Consider the following 21,371-nt stretch of genomic DNA (forward strand, 5'->3'; position numbering starts at 1 on the left):
CTGTACATAACTCGGGGGAGCAGATGTTTTTCCATTAGCTCACTGTTCTCTGCTACACTGGCTGTCTTTACATTTCTCGTTCATGGCATGTTCATTTTAATATTTTTTTCCTAGGGTAAACTTCTAGCACGTTACTGAGACAGCAGGTAGCCCACTCCAGCTTCACTGTGAGTACATGGAATAGTTATCCTAGTCATTTTTCTTTCAATGTGCCTTTAAATTAGCCTTAGGTCTACCTGGTGAGGTTCACAGACTGTGCTTAGCAGGCATTTAGCCAATCTTAGATCAAATTACCAGACCTACTTTGCTGTGAGTGGCCATATTTGGTAAAGTATTGGGTTAGTCAAGAAGCTAAATTGTCAGATATAAAGCACTAGTAAAGACAAACAAAGTGGACATTGTAGTTAGAAGTAAAGCTTAAAATAATATAGCAACAGGAGCTGGAATATCAGAGCTCTTATTAAAAGTGGCTTGCAGCATTCTAAAATGCTCCATATAAATAGAGCATACAATTATTACTGCCTGGAAATATAATCACACATACTTCAGATAAGAAATCACTCCAGGTAGTTAGAGAGATTAAAACTATTAAAACTATTTCTTTCCAGTACTGACACGCTTTGATCTCTGAGTCAAAAGTGATCTTCTAAGTGTTGAATGAAGGTAAATTTTGGTCATAAATTTGAACCATTTCAAGTATGTTTTCCTTAGCCAAACAGCATGATTGTATTTTCTAAACAGAAAGGAGGAATACTGACATGATTTAAAAAAGGAAATAAGAGGTAGAAATAGTTCCTAGGTCACACATTTCTGTTGGTAGCACAAGCAATATTATTACCAGTAATCTCTAGGATTCTCCTTGCAGCTCTTCCTGCAAAAAGAGGTGGAAGGAGTTAACAAGCTTTACCAATGGCATGGAAGTTCCTTCTCTCCTCTCAAAATTGAATTCAAGCTCTCAGTCATGAAAAGCAGAGCAAAAACAGGCATATGGATTGCATAAAGCCCACCTCTCCTGGAGCTGCACCACACCAGCATGTGCACTGCAGCATCCTTCCTGAGTACTCCCTGAAGGGAGCTGTTTCTCAGACTTGGGGCCAAGAATAATATTTAGGGTTATTAATGTTAAAGCCTAATGAGACAACTTTCTCCTTGTAAGAAGCCACTACATTTCAAGAAGACTGGGACGTTGTTATTAAAAGGGACCAGACAAGCTGTGTTAATCACAGTCTTTGCTGCAGAACACTTAAAAAAAAAGAGTATGCCTATTAGTATTCCTCTAAGCATGCCTGCCGCACTGAGTGGATAACCTCTCTAGTCTTTGGGGACAAAAGACCTCATATTTTTCTAAAGCTAATTGTGACTACCTGCAGGGAAAACGGGAAGATATGAAAGCCCACTGAAGAAATATGCAAAGTTCTCTGCTGCAAATGACTGTGCTCCTAGCTGGTCCTACAAAAGATGGCTGGAGATAAAATTAACACTGAGAATTCACAGTTTTATCTGGATGTGTGCAAGAGAAGAGGACTCTTTCTGGAGACCACAGATCCACCAAGTAGCTTTTTGGTTGCTTTCAAGAAACTACAAAAAATTAGCTTGCCCAAGTTCACTAGGCATTGCTGCAGGGAAAGCCAAGGTGCAGCATCCATTATAGTGCAGCACGTTTGGATTTAGCAGCTGCACTTCCAAAGCTGCTGCTTTATTATTTTGCCTCCGTAACTGTGGTGGTCATAAACCCAGAAAAATTACACTTAAAACCACTAAGTCTATGTTCTCTTATGTGTGAGACAAGTATCTTTATCACAGGATAAAAGAGATTAAGTATTTGCACAGGGTTGACAGCCTCCCTCCTCCAGCCACTGTTAAAGGAATGCACATATTCTCATGCACTAATTGTGAGACCTGTTAGGAGCGCAACAAGGGCTCTCCAGCTGCAAGGGACTGAGGACGATTCCACACAAGGCAGGAACTCCTCTTGCAGCTGCGGGTGGAGGGTAATACCGTAACGATTCCCCTACACAAGCACCATCTGATAGCCACCACCCACTAACGGTTTCCTTGCAAGTGTTATGTGCTGGCTTTGTGGCCTGGCCTGGCTGCTGGAAGGCTGTAAGGACAGCCTCACATAGCTGTGGGATAGCTGGTTTTGTATAACTCTTTCCAGACTAAGTGCAGAAAGCTCTAACCAGATCAGTTGGTTGGTACCATTAGTTTTCATGCCTCGGGATATGAAGAGGCACAGGAACTGTAATGGTGGTAATGGAACACAGACATGATTGCAGCCTGGCGCTCTGAATCCGTACCCACACACAGAGACATGGCCAGCTGCGTCCTGTTAGTGTCTGAAAAGGACAGATGCTTCGTTATAAATTTACTGTTGTATGAGGTTAGGAAGTTGTAATTTTTTATCTAAAGATTTATGATTCTCACTAAAAAGGTTAAAGCGTTAATGACAACAAAAACAATAATACACGAGTCATTTCCCAAAGGCAGATTACATTTTTTCCCCTTTAGAGATAGGAGATTGAGGTATGAAAAAGTTAGGCAACTTGCCTAGAGTCACAAGATGAGTCATTGACTGAAAAAGGACAAGTCCAAGTGAAGCCTGATAGAAATCTACAGTGTACTGGTGCAGCTCTATCATGAATACAAGGGACTCCGGATGCAGGCAGAGTGTTACACTAATTGCCTGTTGCTTTCCACAGCTATTAATTTTAGGGTAAGCTGTAATGCAAAAGCATGTGACTACCTCAACTGTTTTTAACCACATATTTCTGTTTGTTGTTCATGAAATACCTCTATTGTGGAAGTTATTAACTTCTTATGAGTATACCTGTTCCTCCTTTCCTCTCCTTCCAGATGGGAAAGATTCTAGTACAGAGAGTTAGTGATGGTTAGTGATACCCTTCTAAGACTGTTCCACTCACTAAGCCCAGTGTAAGATACCACCCCCTTCAAAGAAGTCCTCTAATTATTCAGGCACTGTGCCCTTCCCTGCAGAGAGTAAAGACTACCCCAAAACACCTGCGTCTCTCCTCAACCCTCAGGATACCAGAATGCAGGCACTTCGCCACTACTGAGAAAAGAATGGGCAGTATCTCACCAAGAACTCATTAAGATGCATCTATAACAATAACCAACTTTGAGTAATGAAATCACAAAGCAGTCACAGTATGTATTTTCAGAATATCAATCCTGATTCAAGTCGAGTTAAAAGCAGGCATAAACCAAAACATGTAAAAAAAAAGGATAGGACAGAAAAGTTACAGCTTATAAAAATAAATTCTAAAAGAATTAATTAACACCTTTGAGAAAGGCACTCGATTTACATTGAAAAGTAATCATAGCAATTCACAGCTAGGTCACAGCAAGCACTTGGTCTTTGTTGCTTTTGTCTTTTCACACAGCAGCAAAAATGTAAACTGCCTAGAGCTATCTGCAGGATGATGGACAACAGACACCTGACTTCTCATCACAATAAACTCTGTTTTGTTTCCTCCTCATCAGCCTCCTCTGCAGTCTTAAATCAGGAGCACAAACTGAATAAAGCAAAATCTTGCTAGTGACTTTGAAGCCCACAGCACATCATTGAAATTTACGTACACACAAGCCATTAAGTGAACACATGTGATTAACTTAAAGGATGATGTATTCCATAAGGTAGCTCCTTTTATTCTTTAATAGTTCATCAAATTGTAACAAAAAGAATGTCACATATTTTGTACCACAACTGAAGTTTAATTGGTAGGAAATGGACCACAAAAACAGCTATACAAATGTTTGCTGAGAAGCAGGGCGAGACTGCCAGGTTTTATGTAAGAATTGTCAATTGTACAGATTAGCTAAATGAGAATTTGAAAGGTTCTCCTGCATACAGAATAGCGAATTATCAGCAAGGTTCCAGTGGGCTCTGCTTTTTTTTTGTTCATTGCAAACGGCAGCAGACACATCTAAGAAGCAATCGCAGCACTCAAATGTAATTTCAGGTACACAACTGTGGGCCCAGTTGTAGAAGAAAAGCTGTGTCTCTTAAGGGCAAAATTGCAGGGTCAGAACTCTTTCTATCAGTCCTGAAATGCAAATGGCAGAATGTGCTGCGCAACTCTGTTCCTTACCAAGTGTCCTACATAAAACCTCTTCACGAGTTTGGAGATCGCCTCTGGGCAGAGTTCCTTCTCACTGTTCTCTTTTGCCTTTATGTGCTCTGCTGTTGCATCTCTGCATGAGTGTCTCAAAGTGACATGCAACCTATGAGTCCTTGGGAGATTCAGTCAAGGACAAAATGAGTGGAAGACAACTCTTTCAAATAATTTTCACTTAAACCACAGCAAAGATTGGAAAGTTCCCAGTTTAAATAACACTTAATACATGGTTTGCCTAGTCTTATTACAGGGAAGCATGTAGGAAAAGGAGAATGAAAATAATTGTTCCTACCAACCACCACTCGTCAATGAAGAATTACCTACCCTCTTCTTTTAAAAGCTTATTTGAGCAATGACTGAAGTTTTCTGTGTTTTATGGAAAAATAGAAGTGAGCTGAAAAAAAAAAAATAGCACGACTCCAGTATTTTATTTGTTATATTGAATCAAATAAGTGGTATTTTAAAAAGTGGCTAGGGTAGATAAGCAGACTTTCTGCTGGAATAAGGAGATTTTCAACTACTCCGCTAACAGTTATGTAACCTCATTCACCGCTGGAGGAACAAAGGAATTCCAAGTGGTCCAGGCCTTACCAGCTTGTAGCCAAATTTGTTCAAGAGCTGTCCATAGCTGCATGGGTCCTTGCTTCATTGCACTGTTCTGCATAGTTATTTCGGACATGGCCTGTTCCAGTCTTGATGCAGCAAGAGAAGAAGCTCGCTGTGATCCTATGGACCAAAACAAACAAAAACGATAATGCATTTTATACTTCTTTGGTCTATTTGACTCATTAAAGCAGCAGGTCTGATTCTCTACTCACTGCATCAGTTTTATGTAATAAGACCTCCACTGAATTCTGGTGTGACCAACTGGAGAACCATGTTTTATAAAAGGTTAATTTACTGAAAAAAAACCCACTAAATTACCCAAGGGCTACAGCTCAAACAAGCAAATTAAGAGACAGACAGTAATTTTATAAAGGTCTGCTTAGCATTCATCAAGGAAACAACTGTATTTTGTTCATTTGGAAAGCAGAACTCTACCATCAAACATTTCCCACGAATACTTATTAGTGACCTGTTTTATAAGCATGCTGTCACCAACCAATTACAAAATAGGGCCCATTAATGTAAAAATCTTAGTAGGGCATTAGAGAGTAGCTTGGCACCAATCACACAGCACACACATTTCGAGTGACATCAATATCGTTCCACTGTTTTAGAGGCAGTGTGGTTTTTCATTTAACCTTGGGGAGCAGAGAGCTCAGTGCTTTGACTATATTAACCTTTAGTATGTGCTGTAACATTTACGCAAGAATAAAGTATTTGGCGCCCACATCCCTGGAAACTAAACATCACATCAAAAGCTACTCCCAGGAAGAATGCATGGACAGGTCACGTTCTTCAGTACAGCAAGTGGGATTATATCGGTGAGCTGACCTCGCAGAGGGACATCAAGAGGATGGTAACAAAAAAAGAAGCCACAAAATGAGATTTCAGAGTTGGCTTTGTAAAGCTTTGGGAAATAAATATTTTAATACACATAGGTTTAATGTGACATTAAGATTGGTAAACCCTTTCTCTGGAGAGCTGCTGTGACTGAAGCACTTGCGCTGATTAGCATTTAGTCTTCAATCTGTCCTCACAGGCTGACCTTGCAGACCATAAGATACCAGAGTCAAAATTCCGCTTCCTCTCACTGCAGCCACCCTGAAGGAGCAGCAGAGCCTATAGGAATGGGTGCTCAGAGAAGCTGGGATCCTCTGGGCGAGGGAAGGGACAGAAGGGCAAAAATCCTGCTATGGGGCATATGCATTAAGTGGTCTCTCTGAGAGGCACCACATGCTTTTCCAGCTGGACCATGCTGAAGGACCCCTCCCCAGCAGACCATCACCAGGGCCAGGTGTTGGGCAGGCAGAGCAGCCTGGTCCCCGTGCTCCTCGGAAGGCTGAGCTGGGACCCAGACTTCTGCCAGGAGAGGCAGCACATTTCCACCCCCTACGCTCCTTTGGCGCCGGCACGGCATGGGGCAGGATACGTCCCACAGCTCCTACCCGAGCCAAGGCAGCGCTGCCTCTGAGAGCCTCGTGGCTAGGGACAGGCCACAAGTACAACGCGAAGCCTAGAACTGCTACGGGAAATATTTGTCCCATTATCTCACCACTAACTAATGTCATTCATTTTAAGCAGGAGAACTTCAAAACAGCCCTGCAGCCCAGGCACCTCCCACGGCTCCCCTGGAAAATGCAAATGTGCTCTTCCTAGATGCATTTCTTAAATTCCTACATATTTTCAAAGACATTCCTGATCTAATGTTCCAAGAGATGACAGTGCAGTAATGTAGCAATTACGGCTTTAATGGTACGGTAAAAGCCATTCTGCGCGGCACCGAGAATTTATTATATCTAACAGTTTATTTGAGAACTTAATATATCTAACAGTTTATTTAACAGATCCATCTTCAGTCTGTTTCACTGCATAGGATTCCTCCCCCTGTCCTGCCCACTCACACTCCTCTCCTCCCATCCCTCCTTCCACCTGAGAGAAAAATCACTGAAACTCCCAGGAATTCAAGTCAGACAAGGGTTGTTTGACACAAGGAAAACTACCAGGCACTCACCCCCAGTGGTCCGAAACACGGACAGCTTCTTTACAGTGCAGAGGCAACAAGAAAATGGCCACGTAAACAGCTACTGATCTTATCAGGAGCATTCTGAAGTTCGGGCAGGCCTCTCGCCTTCTAGACTGGCGAACTTGGAAAAAACTACATGGGTTTCAGGGATTTTGCAGTCAGCCTAACCAAATTCTTATATTAGCACTCCTGATCATGTTAGCACACTTTGAAAGCAACTTTCAGTATTACATTTCTCTGCCAAGACTGCCCTCTTTCAGAGAGGCTTTCTGGAGCTGTGTTTCCTGCAAGCGTCCGTATATAGTGTTGGTCTGATTGCATAAGGTGGGAAGATAGGCTGGTGTTTCACTCGCATCCTCACAGAGCTCAGGCGAAACCTCTTTTCCTTGCAAGTTAATCCAAGGAGACTATGTCACTATAAGGCACCTTTGCGCATTTTGGAGAGGTTCACATGCTGCTGTGAGGCTCAACAGCCACTTAGGATCTACTAAAGAATCATTCCCTCTCAAAGCAGGCTTTACAGAATATCACGATGAGCTAGTTGCACTCAAAGGACCACGAGTTAGCTGCTCCTCTTCTCCCTTTCTTCATTAGCCGGGTAGTTGCCAAGAGGGGAAAGCCTGCAATTTGAGACGGGTCTTGCCCAGTGTTGTGGGCTTCAATCTGCACAGCCATAAAAAGGAACCCAAGTTACTAAGCAATGTACAGCAGAGGCTCTTTGCATTTAACAGCCTTTGGCATTCCACTTCTTTATTTATGTTTATTTTCTTTTCCATTGCAGCCTACACAAGGAAGCACACTACACTACGCAGAGACCATCTGATCTCTTCCCATCCCTGCCTGGCCTCAGAACAGATATGCTCCTTGTTCTAGACACACACATGCCAGATGAAAAGGCCCTCTCCATACCTACACGTGTTCTACTGCTGTTCTTACCCGTCTCTGCTGGACCACTCACAGGAATGCTCCTTAAAGCTTGTCTGCCCAAACCAACCCTATAAGAGAAGGTTTTTGCCAGCCTGGCCCTTCTGGACTTAAAGAGGCTCAGCCACAGCTCTGAACCTCAGGCAAGCAATATGGTGACCCTGGGGGTGGGCTGAAGGCTACTGGAGCCAGAAAAGAGCATATATACCTCTAACACACACTGTCTCCCGAGAGAGGAGGTAGGCATGTATGGCACTGGTATCACTCTGACCTCAGGGTGGCAGGAGGAGCTGGAAAAACTTCAAACAACATTAAAAAAAAGTCTCTGAATGTCTCATTATAAAATATCTCTTCCTAAAGGAATGTAGATCTTTACATGCTAAAAAAACCCACAAAACCTGTCTCACAGAACTTTAATGTCATGCCTCAAAATACATGCAAATGTTGGCATAAGAAGATATCACATCAATTTGTTATTTTAGTGCAGTCTCTTTCTCTTTTTAACAGCTCCACTAGACGGAATATAAACTTCACATTTTACAATAAAGCCCTTCACATAAGGAGGAAAGAAATCATAAAAATAACAAAATTGATTTTGCCGTGATGACACTCTGCATATAAGCCATACAAAATATATTTAAATAATTTTAAAGCACCGTTCCAGGGTTGTTATAAGTCCAAGAAGGACCAAGTTTAATATTTTGCCTCTACGAAAACACTGCTGTCAAAGTAGAAATGTACCTCAGTAGATTTACTAGGCTTATAAGAAACACAGAATTCCCTAGCCTAAATCACTTCAGGCAAGAGCATTATAAGATAAGACTAAATCAGAAAAAGAATGAAACAGCAAGGCAGCTGACTGATATCAGTGAATTTAGTTAGGAACACTGCTTCAGTTAGGAGAAGATGAAGAAAATAAAGAGGAATTAATCTTCCTGGCAGCAAACCTAGAATTCTGGCAGAGCAAATAATCTCATTGTGGTCTGAGGGAGAGGCCTGTGTCAAACGCGGCCGCAGTAATCCCCCTCGTCAGTGATGAGCCCAGAGATCACAGAGCTCCTGTGCAATACCGTGATACTGCCGCACGCGCCCAGGGGATTTCACGATGGAAACCAGAGCCTGTTCCAGAATGATGAAAAAAAAAAAAAAAAAAAAATCAGGCCTCCTCCCTGTTTCAAAGCAGCCATCCACAGCCAGCTCTGGGGAGGCACAAGGGCGAGAGGGGCTAAAGCCGTACTCTCCCATCTCACCTCCTGCTGTCTTCAAAGAGGCTCCCAACTGGGACAACAGCCCCAGCTGCCTCCCTTCCGCAGATGGGGAACAGCAGCACGTAGAGCCTGCAGAGCAGGAGCCACAGACCCTTGCTGAGAACCGCCAGTGCCAGTCCTGCGCTAAGGCGGATGGTGTAATTTCAGTACGAGCCCCATCGTGGGTGCAACCATGTTAACATGGAAACCTGCTTTCTCAAAGTGGAGGAGGAATACATTTCTTGGCTAAAACCAAACTGCATGCAGTGCAAATCACTTTATGTGCATGAAAAGCTGGTTTAAAGCTTGTACTTTACATTAATTTGCTTTCTCTGGCAGGCAGTACCACAGCACACAGCGCTTTCTGCTGAACTGCAGCTGCTCCATTGCATGCTGGCTGCTGCAACTGGGCTCAGAGCAGGCTGGAACAGGTACCCAACCCGTGTGCTTTTTGAGGAGGGCATGACACAGAGATCAGACTTGCCTGAGCTTTGCTCTGACTCTGGAGGAGGTGCTGGAGGTCTGCAGCAGAGGAGCAACCAGGAGGCAGGAGTGAGGTCTTAGAAGGGTGGTACCCCAGCACATCAAAATATTACAGGCTCTGCTGGTGACAATTTGGTCTCAAAATCTCAAACCATGATGTGAAGTGGGTGTAGACCAAACCTGGCCACAGTCCTTTCTCCAGATAATTACAAAGCAAGTCAAGAGATCTCCAGAAGAGCATGGGATCCACACCCAGCGTGCCTTTTACATACCATTAAGCACCAGCTAGAGCTGAAGGGGCAGGGATCCATCCCAGCTCAGCCCTACAGTATAGGCACCGTAAGCCACTCGCTGTTTCAGCAGCAGAGCGGGGACTGGATGCATAACAGGAGTACTATGGCAAATAATACTTTTTGGTTTTTATTGCTTTCCTAGTAATGCCTAGTGGCTCCTGGATTCTGCAAACTACCTGCAGTGTTTTTCAATCCATTTTCATACATTCACGGAAACTTAAAGTCCATTTTACTGCCCATCATTAGGGATGACAGGGGACATTTCACAAATCTTCACAATTATCAAAGTGATGATAATGCTAGATGATTTTGTATCACCAGGAAACTTTCATGTCATATTCACTCCTTTTTCCAGGTAATTTTCCAGGTAATGCCAAACAGCACATATTCAGTTAGTATTATCCTCTTCATCTATCTGTGCTGAATTTGGCCTGTTCTCTTTAATTAAGCTGAACTCTATAAAACACTATCGTATGATGACAAAAAAGGACCTATATGAAATACAGAGACTCATCTCAGCAAAGGGTAATAAAAGGGAAATGGAATAAACAGATGAAAAATCACATAAACGTGTAAAATCAGTGAGATTACAATGTCACAAATGTAGACCCTAGGGGTTTAACATTACAAACAAAAGAACAGAAACGTTGAATAATGGTTTGATGTTTGAATGTTCAAGACCCAACTTTGCAATGCTTTTTAACCATTGGTGGGTGTAAATGGGGGTTAAACTCACATAATTTAATACAAGCCATGTACTTAACACATAAGAACTTGTCCTCCATCTCAGCTGTATGTGCAGAGCATGTGACTTCAGTTTTACCAATTTCAAATATTCAAGATTAAGACTCAGACAAACCCTAATTCTCTAACCCCAAAGCATGAGGCTTAAGTGTTAGTTTTGTTGGCTTTTTTTTTTTAAATAAGCTTTTATATTTTTCTTGTTCAGTTTCCAAGTCTGTGAGTTCCATTTTTTTTACAAGTGTTTCTCTACATCCACAAGGGCAGAAAGTTGCTTCCCTAAAAAAATCTCCAAATTAAAATGTAAGTTTTTCACATAATCATCTGATTTTGAGAGTTAGGGTTTGAAAAGAAGCACCAACTATCACGAGACTTATGATAAAATCACCAGTCAGCAGCACTCTCTGAAAGCCTCCTTTCCCCTTCCTGCCAAGATTAGCTTTGATGTCTCAGTTATTTCCATCTGACTATATCTGTTACAGTGAATATATATTTACCATATAATAAAGCATCACAAGGTTTATGTATAAATCCCAAACCTAATCACCTTGTAACAGGAACTGACACTCTCACTCAGCTTTCCAAAACCACAGTAACAGCTGGCTTTATCAGGACATTTAAAAAGGATTAAATTCAGAGTGGATAAAAAGATGGGGAAAAAAAAAATTAAAGGACTGAATCATACAGTTCTTGTAGAAGTATAGTGAACTCCCATCTAATACCTTTCATGCTCGTCTCAGAGAGCTTTGTAAAAGAAAGCAGTAATCCATATCTTTGCTTTATGCATGGGGAAGCCAAGGTACAGACAAACCAGAGTGACATGTTCTGTAGCAGAGATGACCCTGGAGGCAGACATGGACTTCCTGACCACCAGCCCAACAAAGCAGCCGTGAGCACAGCCCCTGCACTCTGTCTCACTGAAGAAAATATAACATTCCTTTCAAAAAAGCATGCATTTAGGATGGGAAAGCACAAGTCTTGTTTCCTCACCAGAATCGGTATCATGAGCATCCGGGAGCGTGAGATGCAGTCCATTATGCTTTTTGATCACTGGTGTTTCAGTCACACTACTTGCTTTCTCAGAGCCACTGTAAAGAAACAAAATTGTGTTACCTGGCTGCCTTTCAGCAGAGAGACAACACTCCCCTTGAAGCAGGAAACAGTCTCATCTAGCTGCCACTGGAACTGAAAACTCAAGCTATCCAGTTGCAGGCAATCAGCTTTTTGAAGGTGGTGTTTTAAAACCTGCACCCTGCCAATGGACAGGAAGCTCAGAGACGCGGTGCACAGCAAGGGCTCCAGGGCACATGTTGGTATCAGTTTATCTGGTTGTTGTGAGTCTTTGCAACTACTAGACAAGGAACATATTGGCAGCTAGAAGCCAGACCAGAGGCAACCAACCAGCAGTCCCACACCCGGGAAGAACCACCATCCCTTGGGCTTGTCTGCAGAAGGATTTGTTCACAGGTCTGCTGTGCTGAACCTTTTGAAACAGACCAATTACCACCTTGCACCCAGGTGTTAATTTCTTAATTCCAAAGGAATTATTTTCTCCTCTTCCACCTTTGTTCTGTTCAAACAGAGGAGGAAGATAAAAGCTACCACATAGCACCACTTTACGAAAAGAAGTCTATCTGGTCTGCTCTTTTACTAGAATTCCGTCCTCACAAGAGAGGTCTTCCACAGGGAAAGTAAAAAAAAAAAAAAAAAAAAAAAAAAAATCACATGCCTAACAAAAAAATCACTTCACACAGATCTCCTGAGCCTTCATGTCACCACATAGTCTGCCATCCCCCCAGGATCAGATGGTGATGATATCTCCTCTCATCATCCATTAAGGGACAAAGTATGAAAAGGAAAAGTGACTGCCCTGGCTACTTTTCCTGGCACACTTCCAAGCCTTCAGCTCAGCCTTTGGACAACATTCCTCCCAGGAAACAAGCTGTCAGAGAGTCATGATTGCTGTGGATGGCCCGTCTTCCAGTCTGATCAGTCCTTCGGTAGGGATTGCACAGGATTCTCTTGATTTGCATTAATCTAACAGAAGAATGAGCTTGGGACTGCTATTTGGTTTTAAACACGATTGATCCGTTATCACAGACAACAACAGCAAAAGATAAACCGAGTCTTGTCATTCCCAGCTAACAATCTAGGATTGAAAGCCACTTACTGTCATTCATAATAGTGGTAATCATATTTACAATAGCTAATTAACCTTTTACTTAGGCTTTGGGATCAAACATTACGGTTCCATTAATGGACCCTGAATTCTTGGGTGTTTGACTGTTTGCACAAATCTCTGGCCTTGACTGGGCCTCCCTGTCTTCCACACTGGTTTCCACACTGATAAGTCTCAAATGAGATACCATGTGGTGACAGATACGAGGGAAAATTAAATTGTCTGTCCTGCGCCTCTGCCTTGCCCAGCCAGGATTAGCCTAAGTGTCATTACCCTGACTGGGATCTGCTGCTGGAACCGCAGGGGCATTTCTGCCTTGGTAGCACGTTGTGTATGCAGGAACACGGCAGCTGCACTTCAAAAATATTACTCCCACGAGGCCAGTGCTGCTTTGATGCTGCAGCCATCACCACAAAGCCACTGTTCAGGCACACGGCTGAACACCGTCTTATATGCTATACTCCTACACAAAGGAGGGGTGAGGAGATTAGCGGACGGTGTAAGTTTGGCCACAGTAAAAACTCACCACAGGAGAGCAGCGCTCAGAGAAAGCTTGGCGAGGTGGCCTCAGTTAAGAAAAACACATCACAATACAGTCAAAAGCATGGCCTCTCAACTGAGAAAACAGACCAAAATCCCAGCCTAAAAAATCCATGTGGACTGCATTGTGCAAAACAGCCACTCGCAAGGGCTTTATTTGTTATGCTGGAAAAAGGCTGAAAATGAACTGCTCCTTCAAAGCTGCAGTACAAGGCTTTCAGCCGGGAAAGCTTCTTCATGCACCACGGAAGGGACAGCAGCCAGATGATTTGCCTTCCGCATACGACGCCGGAAAGGCTGACAGTGGGACACGTTGCCACTCCACTGCTCATGTTTTTAACAGGTAGTTGAGACAGTGCATGAAAGGGTCACAAAAACTGCCGAAGGAAACACCTGATTGTTGGAGACTGCAGAGGCACCAGTTTGTCAGAGAGAAGATGAGGGGACTTGAGCACGGGGTATGAATAGCTGCCTGGGGAGAAAATACTGGGCTCCGAAAGACTCTTTGGTCTAGCAGAGTCATAGCAAGACTGCAAAGCCGGGAAACTTAGGCCAGACAGATGCAACCAAACGTAACTAAAGTGCAATTTAATTGCGTGGGCGATTAGCTACTGATTGAACTAGTAAAGGGTAATAGGTGCAACAGCTCTCAGCTTCATGTAAATACAGGCTTCTCTTTTCCGAGAGGCTCTAAAAAATGTCTGTGCCCAAGTCTCACTGATAAGAACGCCCCTTAAGTTCCTTTGCAAGCCCAACCTGGAATATTTTACATATTTGTTAGCTGATACTGCTGCAATTTGCTTAATACAAGCGGCTTCCTTGGTCACTGAATCCTGTCTAAAACTGCAGGTGTCAAGTTCATTCTTGTTACCTTTCAAGCAGTACTTCCCAATACAAAATGCTTTATGAAGTATTTTTTGAGAAAGACAAAGTCCCACTGGGAAGAGCAGTGAAATATACATTAGAGTTCCTAAGAGCAAAAGCCAAGCAATTTGCTTTGTTTAGGCTTCTACGGTTAAAGCTTATCAAAAGCCTCTAAAGCTATCACATCTTGGGTTTTTAAATATAACAGCCAAAGCACAGCTTGGGATCCGAATGCAGTCCAAATTTATTTGTCTGTTTTCCAACGTACTCTCTTCAGTCTCAGGCTTGCAGCCCTCCCTTGCAAGAGTAAATCTTACTCAGTCCTAATTGTTCAGCATGGATTTGATCAGCTTCCTGAGAACTATACATGGATGGGTATAAAGATTATTCATGTGGGAGGTACATGATGGAATCCTTAGCCAAAGAGACTAAAGCCTAAGGAAATCAATAATTTCAGCCTGTAAGAAACCACTTCTCTGCTGCTACATAAATATCTTGATTTTTTTGTTTGGTCTGCTGCTCATTAGCTAAACCAAGAAGGAATTACTAATAATCCCTCAAGGATAACTTGTATATAGACATGCATCATTCTGAACATATACTTCTGGTGTTTACAAAGCTTATGTAAATACACACAGAAATTGGAGAACAATACAAGCTTCATCAGTCTGCTGTCATGATTAGTGCCATTCAAGCTGTCCTTTCCATCAACCACAATCTCTATGGATGTTACAGGTGAGAGATAAATACAGTCTTGGGATAACACTCCCAAGACAGTTGTACAGAGGTAGCATGACTGGGACAATATCCAAAGGGCGTGGGAAGGAAGAAGATCCAACCTGGTAACTTCCATGCTTTCTAGACTTTTCCTTTCAGAGATGAAGCAGATGAGAAGGAGGGAACAAACAAGGAACCTAGCACTGTTTAAATGCAGATTTACTAGGACCAGGGAAGGAAGGAAGATGCTACATCCTTCACTCCTTTCCTTGCCCAGTTAGCACAAGGCTATGCAACTGGCACGCAATCACAGCACATGATAAAGTCTTGGCCATGTGCCTTTCCTTGGCTTACTCATTTCAGGACTGTGTCATTCCCACACATTCCTGGGTGGTGCCAACTACCGCAGAGTGTGAACAATAGCTGATGGATGCTCAGACTATTGGGGGGAAAAAAAGAAATCTATCCTTCATTCTAAACATCTGAATATGGATAGAGATGTTTAGACATTCAGATCAGAAACTCTTGATTTAAACTGCTTATGTTTCTTTTTAAACAGTATTTTTTATTACTCTTTTTGCAAAATAATTTAAGTATCTAGACAATTAAAGAAGACAACTGCATCTCCATTATGAAACCTGAACTTGTTAGATAGCAGAGAAAGCCTACCTGTGCTGTAAAACATTATATACCATCTGCCACATCTGCAACATATGTCTGCATGTCACCAGAGCCTCTTCAGGTCCTTTATGTATCCATTCCAGTTTTACTTTGGTGAAGAGTAAGCTGCAAGATGAAAAAGAATAACTTCTGTTTTATTGGCACTCCATAAATGTGGAGAATCAGTATCACTCTAGTGAGATCCTGGCAGCCATCATTTTTACTAGTTTTGTATGTGCAGCAATAAAAGAAAACACCATAGCACAAAGCATTTCATTTGGCTCAACTTTGATTCCCCACAAGCAGATGAGAGGATTAACAATATTCCTCAGCTGCAGTCAAATTTGCGTCACAAAGCTGGCAGGACAGTGTTAAAAGCGATGCGTTGCAAAGCTAACAAGGTGAAACATACAGTGAATCTCATTTTATTTTGGACAGCATTAAAAACAGAATAAAAAAGAATTGCCATAACACATATGTCAGACTGTTTTCTTAGTCTGACATCTTCCTATAGCACTGGCTTATACAAAACATCCAACACGCTTAATATACGCAGACAATTATGTAATGCCTCACAGGAAGGAAACGCTTTTTCTTAACCCCAGCTGGCGATCATCTCATGCCCCTAGGCAAGACAGCTGATAGTCCTTGTACATTCTTGTTCTAGGTAGTGTAACTACTGCTACTATTCTTATACCTAGAGAATACATACTTGCACAGACCACTGGAATTCAGCAGAATCAGGTCAAGCAGAGGTTAGAAGACAGATTCGGCAATGACACAACCTACCACTTGCTGCTAGCGTGGCTTTTAACATCATCCTTCACAACATCTTTTTTTTTCTTTTTAATAGCCAAGACGATTTAATTTAACGTAAATTTACTTCTCTGCTTTAAATGTTTTCATAAAGTCCAAGATCCACACATTTTGAATTAGCTCGATATGGCTAGTGATTAATTCACTGGATGTGCATACATGTACATACACACATACAACATCAACAGCTGAATGTTGAAAATCCTAAAGCCAGCTTTGTCAATGTGACCTGTAGGCTCCTGGGGAATCTAAATAACTTCAGAAAGAGACAACAGCAACTGCATAGATGAAGTTAGAGAAGACTTTGCATCTGAGTAAGAGATCTTTCACTTGCAATAACTAGAAACCTGCAGCCAAGACACTGTGATGCGTATCGACAGTAAGGTGCTAAAATGGCAGTCCCATTCTGCACTAACAAACATTAGGCATTGGTTGGTTTGAGGGTTTTTTGGTGCTTTGTTTTGGGTTTTTTGGGGGGTTGGGGTGGATCGGGGTGGGTGGGGAGGGAAGTCACCAAAATGTAGCCCAACTGTATCGATTGCTATAGGGAAGCCTGCTCATGGTTGCTGCTGCAGTTTGACTCCACAGGACAAGCATTCAACTAACCTTCCCAGGCACAAACTTAGATTAGGAAAGGAAGATCAAGATTCATAAATCAAGGGAATATGTCTTTGTCCTTTCCTATTTTATATCCCTACTCTATGTTTACCTTTGATTTTCTTATTACTGATCTGAGCAAAACAAATGCTAATAAAAACATCCCCTGCTCTTTGAGATGCTGACCTCCTAAACTGAAAGGAAGTGACCTCATGATTCAGGCAGTTATTTTCCAGCTAGATCTATGAATTGATCAAAAATTTTGCTGAGACAAAGAATATGACAGTGGATACACACTTAAGGAAAATAAAAATGAGACTGAATTCAAAGGAGAGGTTAACAACGGAAACTGGCCAGCAATGCATGCTGCTCTGTATCCCTTAGTTAACTGAGCTCATAAGAACAAAGCTTGTTTTAATACAAGAGAATACAGAATCAATCACTGAGGAGCAAGGAATATATACTGCACTAGAAAGATGGGAGGTTATACCCTGGAGTGTAACAGTACTATAAAAGATGGCTTCATGAACGTGAAGTTCCTGAGCAACAATAAGAGGTCAAGCAATCCTTAGCATTCACATACAGATGCAGTCAAGTAGGAGCCGGAAGATGCAGTTATTCCTGTTCACAGCATCAGCAAGACAGTTACTACAATCATGTTTCTAGTTCTTGCTCTTTAACCCCAAAAGACGACTACAAATGGGATGAGGTTCAGAAAAGGGTTGTGCAAGTGGTCTGAGGGCTAGAAAAACATATTTCATCAGAGGTCTAAGAAGCTCAGTTTATTTGGTTTAACCGAGAAGCAGTAAAGAAATTCTTTTGCCCAAGCCTGCAAGCACCTACATGGAGAAGTGTCTAATTGTGAGTCTTTGATCTAAAAGAAAAGGTATCAGAAAATCCAAGGATTTGATGAAAGCTGTAACTAGTCAAATGGAGATTTGTAAGTAAATGCAGACACATAAATATCAAAGCAAATAATCTTTGCAGTAACTACCTTGTGTGCACAATAAATTCTATAGTTTTTAAAGCCTTTTCAGCAAGACAGGATAACATCTGGAAAGCAATGCTAACGCACAAAGAGAAGCTAGGTGTTTGATGCATAGGCTTGTGAGTGAGCTTGTTTGGACTGCGCTGTGCAGGAGGGCGAGACTGCATCATCACCTTCCTCCTGGCAATTAATCTATTAAAAATATTCTACTAGTCCAAGACCCTACTACACTGAACAACCTGTACTATCTTAAGCATATAGAATATTTTTTAAACCACTACAAATTTTCAAAATGAAAGACCTTCTGTATGACCCTCCTTGCAGCAGAAGAGTGGTGGTCAAGGAGCCTAAGGCCTAGAGAAGAAAATAGTCATACTACAACTCTCAATAGTTCCATGCTTTTGAAAGCTGTAAGATAACACTCTTAATATTAATGAAATAGAAGAACATAGGAATGAATAATCTTTAGTTAACAGTCAAACTACTATACAGGAGGGATATATTAAGGGTTACTCCTCCCTTTCACCTTAGTAGGGATATAGATGGCTTAGTTATCTGCAGGCAATTAAAATCATTACATAGTATATTTAAACATTACAGTTAAACATTAAAAAGACAAACGAATTCAGTTTTTCTCTCCATCACTGATGCTTACTGTTTACAGCGAGCATACGTCAACGTCTTTGGATGAAGATGCAATGTTCTCTCTCAGGAGAGAACAACTAGTGGAATATAGGGCAAAAAAGCATTTCTCTCACAGAAACACAACAAAGTCTCAGCAGAATATTATCATCAGTCATAAAGCACAGGCACACAAAGGTTAAAAAAATGTCACGCAACTTTAGCAACTGTCTGCAGTGCAACATGTCTGGATCTCAGAGATATTGCACCCCGCTAGCTCGTGTGGTAATTCACCTTCGGAATAGTGCTACTCACACTATCGTGCAACAATACAATGAACCAAATCAAAAGGCAAACGGGAAGAATGCAAGTGGCAAAAGGAATCAAATCGTACTGACAACAGTAGTAAACAATGCAATCAAATATGATAATTAAAAGGTGACATAAAATCAGTACATTAGGTTGTATGTGCTATATGCTGTTTGTATTTCTTAGGTTCTAATAAGTTTTGTAACAGCAAAACCAGATAAATAAAAATATCGAGGAAAATACTGAAGTGAAGCAGGTGACAGTATCACTTACCTCAAGCTTATCATTTTATTACTGAGATAGCACTCTTGCTACAAATAAATTTAGTGGGTATGGTATCATATCAGTGTCTGCGCACAATTCTCAGGGGCATAAATAAAAATTACTTATGCACAGATCTCACCTTATTATATTTTCTTAATATCATTTTACTGTACTTTTGTATTATGTTTGTAATATTAAGCAGAGCAGACTCTTAAAGAGATTCAGCATATAAAAATAGCCCCAAGATTATCAATACAGTCATTGGTAATTCTGTTAGCTTCTGAAAATGAAAACAGAGTGTTATGGGCTAAAGCAAACATAAATTGCTACTACACAAGCATAGGAAAAGACAGCAAAAAAAAAAATAATCTACAAATCATTCCTGTAATGTGTATAATTTCAGGGACAGCGACAATGGAAAATAACCAGTGCTTACTCTCAATACTGGACTCTAAGCTCCCTCTCAGAACGGGTTATCTTTTATCATCTATGTGGATGGTACGCAAAGGCTCCTATTCCCTGATGTAACGTCAGGTTACTGCCACAAGCAAACATACATATCTATCATTCTAACACTAACTCTGGCAAATTAAAATCTGTATACAGTTGGCTTTGCTGCCATACGACGCTCTGAAAATTCAAAATTAGTTTTGCCAAGTATAGAAATCTCAATTTTCTATAATATGACGTACATTGACAAAAAAATTAGGGACTGGAATACCAGAAAGTCTATGAAAATTTTCAGCAGGAAGCAAGCTACTTTGATTTCAGGAGGTATTCAACATTCAGCTTCATAAAGGCTGATTTCAGCTGCTGATACTCACCATGTCTCAAGGCCTGGCCAAATACACCTACCTAGCCTCCCTGAAAGCCTTCTAATCCTACATGGCTCAATGCTCAGCCTTTATGTTCTTTAATACTACTCATGAAGAAAAGAGGCAATTCTTTCCTACCATTGACAATCTAATTATTGAGGTTTAATAGTTAATACTTATTATCAGAAGGTTTCACATGTGCATGTAGTATACTATAAATTCTTATAAGCACATCTGTGGGCTAAGTAAGTTGCTATGTTTAGTAATAACCTATTGACTACTTTATGGATGCTATAGGACAATATAAAGATTTATTAATCAGTTAATTATTGGACTTCTTCAAGCTGCTTTAAAATAGAGTTTTTAATATCAAATGTAGCCCTTTAACTACACATTTATACAGCATCACGATAGATCTCTGTGCGCTATCATGACAAGCAATAAATAATGCTAATACTATAACAAACAATAACACATTCTACTCATTTCAAGGTTGAGAGTCTAAATTAGGAATTATGAGTATTATGCCGTCATTTATCTATATGTTTTGCCATTCACTGGCTGCTTATAACCCCTCTAGCTTTTCAGAGCTTGTCAGCAGCTGCTCAGAGATCTACATATCTTTGAGCTTCACCAGATCAGGGCCATCATTCCCCAAAGTCTTTCATTATTGACCCAGATTTGCCTACCTACACACACAGCTATTGGATTATTCTGAATACAAAAGAAAACAAAATAAAACACCACAACCAGCAGCAGTATATCCCAATTCACAGGGACAATTGTGTACATCAGCACGAAGATACTGAAATTTGCAACTAACGTTTGTTTCTTCCTTTCATTAAATGACAGGATGGATGCACCTGTTTGTCTGTTTACAGACATTTCCCTGGAGAGAGAAACCAGAATCCTAGTCACAGCTCCAAGGACAGCAAATTCACTTATCCAATGACTGATTGATGAGGTGTTGGAGCAGCACACAGTGCCACTGGACAGCAGAGTCCAGCTCACCCTCCTACTTCATTGAAGCCCAGATACATATTCCACACCAGCTCCAATAAAAAGCAGGGCAATGCCACGACCTGGATGGGTAGACAGCCCGAGGATGCTCTCTTAGAAACTGAGATGCATGGATTCAAACTCCCAGCGCTTTGATCGCTGAACTCTTGAGTTAGTTTCTTCCCCTTTAAGGTAACACATGCAGAAGTAGGATACAGGTGGATATAGGATAAGGACTGATCTAACAGAACTGCAAAGAGGATGGAGGAGATAAGAATGATCAAAGTTTTGGAATGCTTTTGATATGTGGAGATAGTAAAGAGACTTCTCAGCCTGGAAAAGAGGCTGAGAGAAGAGATGACAGATTTATAAAATCATGAATAGCATGGAGAAGATCAAGAAATCAAAGCAGTCTGTGTTGTTTCAAGTGAAATAAGTAAGTAATATCCAACAAAGCAATCAAGTAGTGGATTTAAAATGAGCAAATGAAGTGCTTTTTCATACAACACAAAAGTAAAGTGCAAAACCCATTGCTACAGGATGTTA

The 21,371-nt window shown here is 41.3% G+C and overlaps 1 protein-coding gene across 1 annotated transcript in view; it reads right to left on the reverse strand.

The window, feature by feature from the left end:
- Positions 1 to 21,371, reverse strand: part of TTC7A (tetratricopeptide repeat domain 7A) — a 176,920-nt gene that overhangs the window by 42,185 nt on the left and 113,364 nt on the right. The window contains exons 16-18 of the mRNA XM_086628675.1: positions 15,426 to 15,542; positions 11,447 to 11,544; positions 4,731 to 4,865 (exon numbers count right to left, since the gene is read on the reverse strand). Of these exons, the coding sequence (XP_086484801.1) occupies positions 4,731 to 4,865; positions 11,447 to 11,544; positions 15,426 to 15,542 (350 nt within the window). The remainder of the gene's footprint in view (positions 1 to 4,730; positions 4,866 to 11,446; positions 11,545 to 15,425; positions 15,543 to 21,371) is intronic.

Source organism: Tauraco erythrolophus, chromosome 2 (assembly GCF_009769465.1).
Source record: "Tauraco erythrolophus isolate bTauEry1 chromosome 2, bTauEry1.pri, whole genome shotgun sequence".
Classification (NCBI taxonomy): Eukaryota; Metazoa; Chordata; class Aves; order Musophagiformes; family Musophagidae; genus Tauraco; species Tauraco erythrolophus.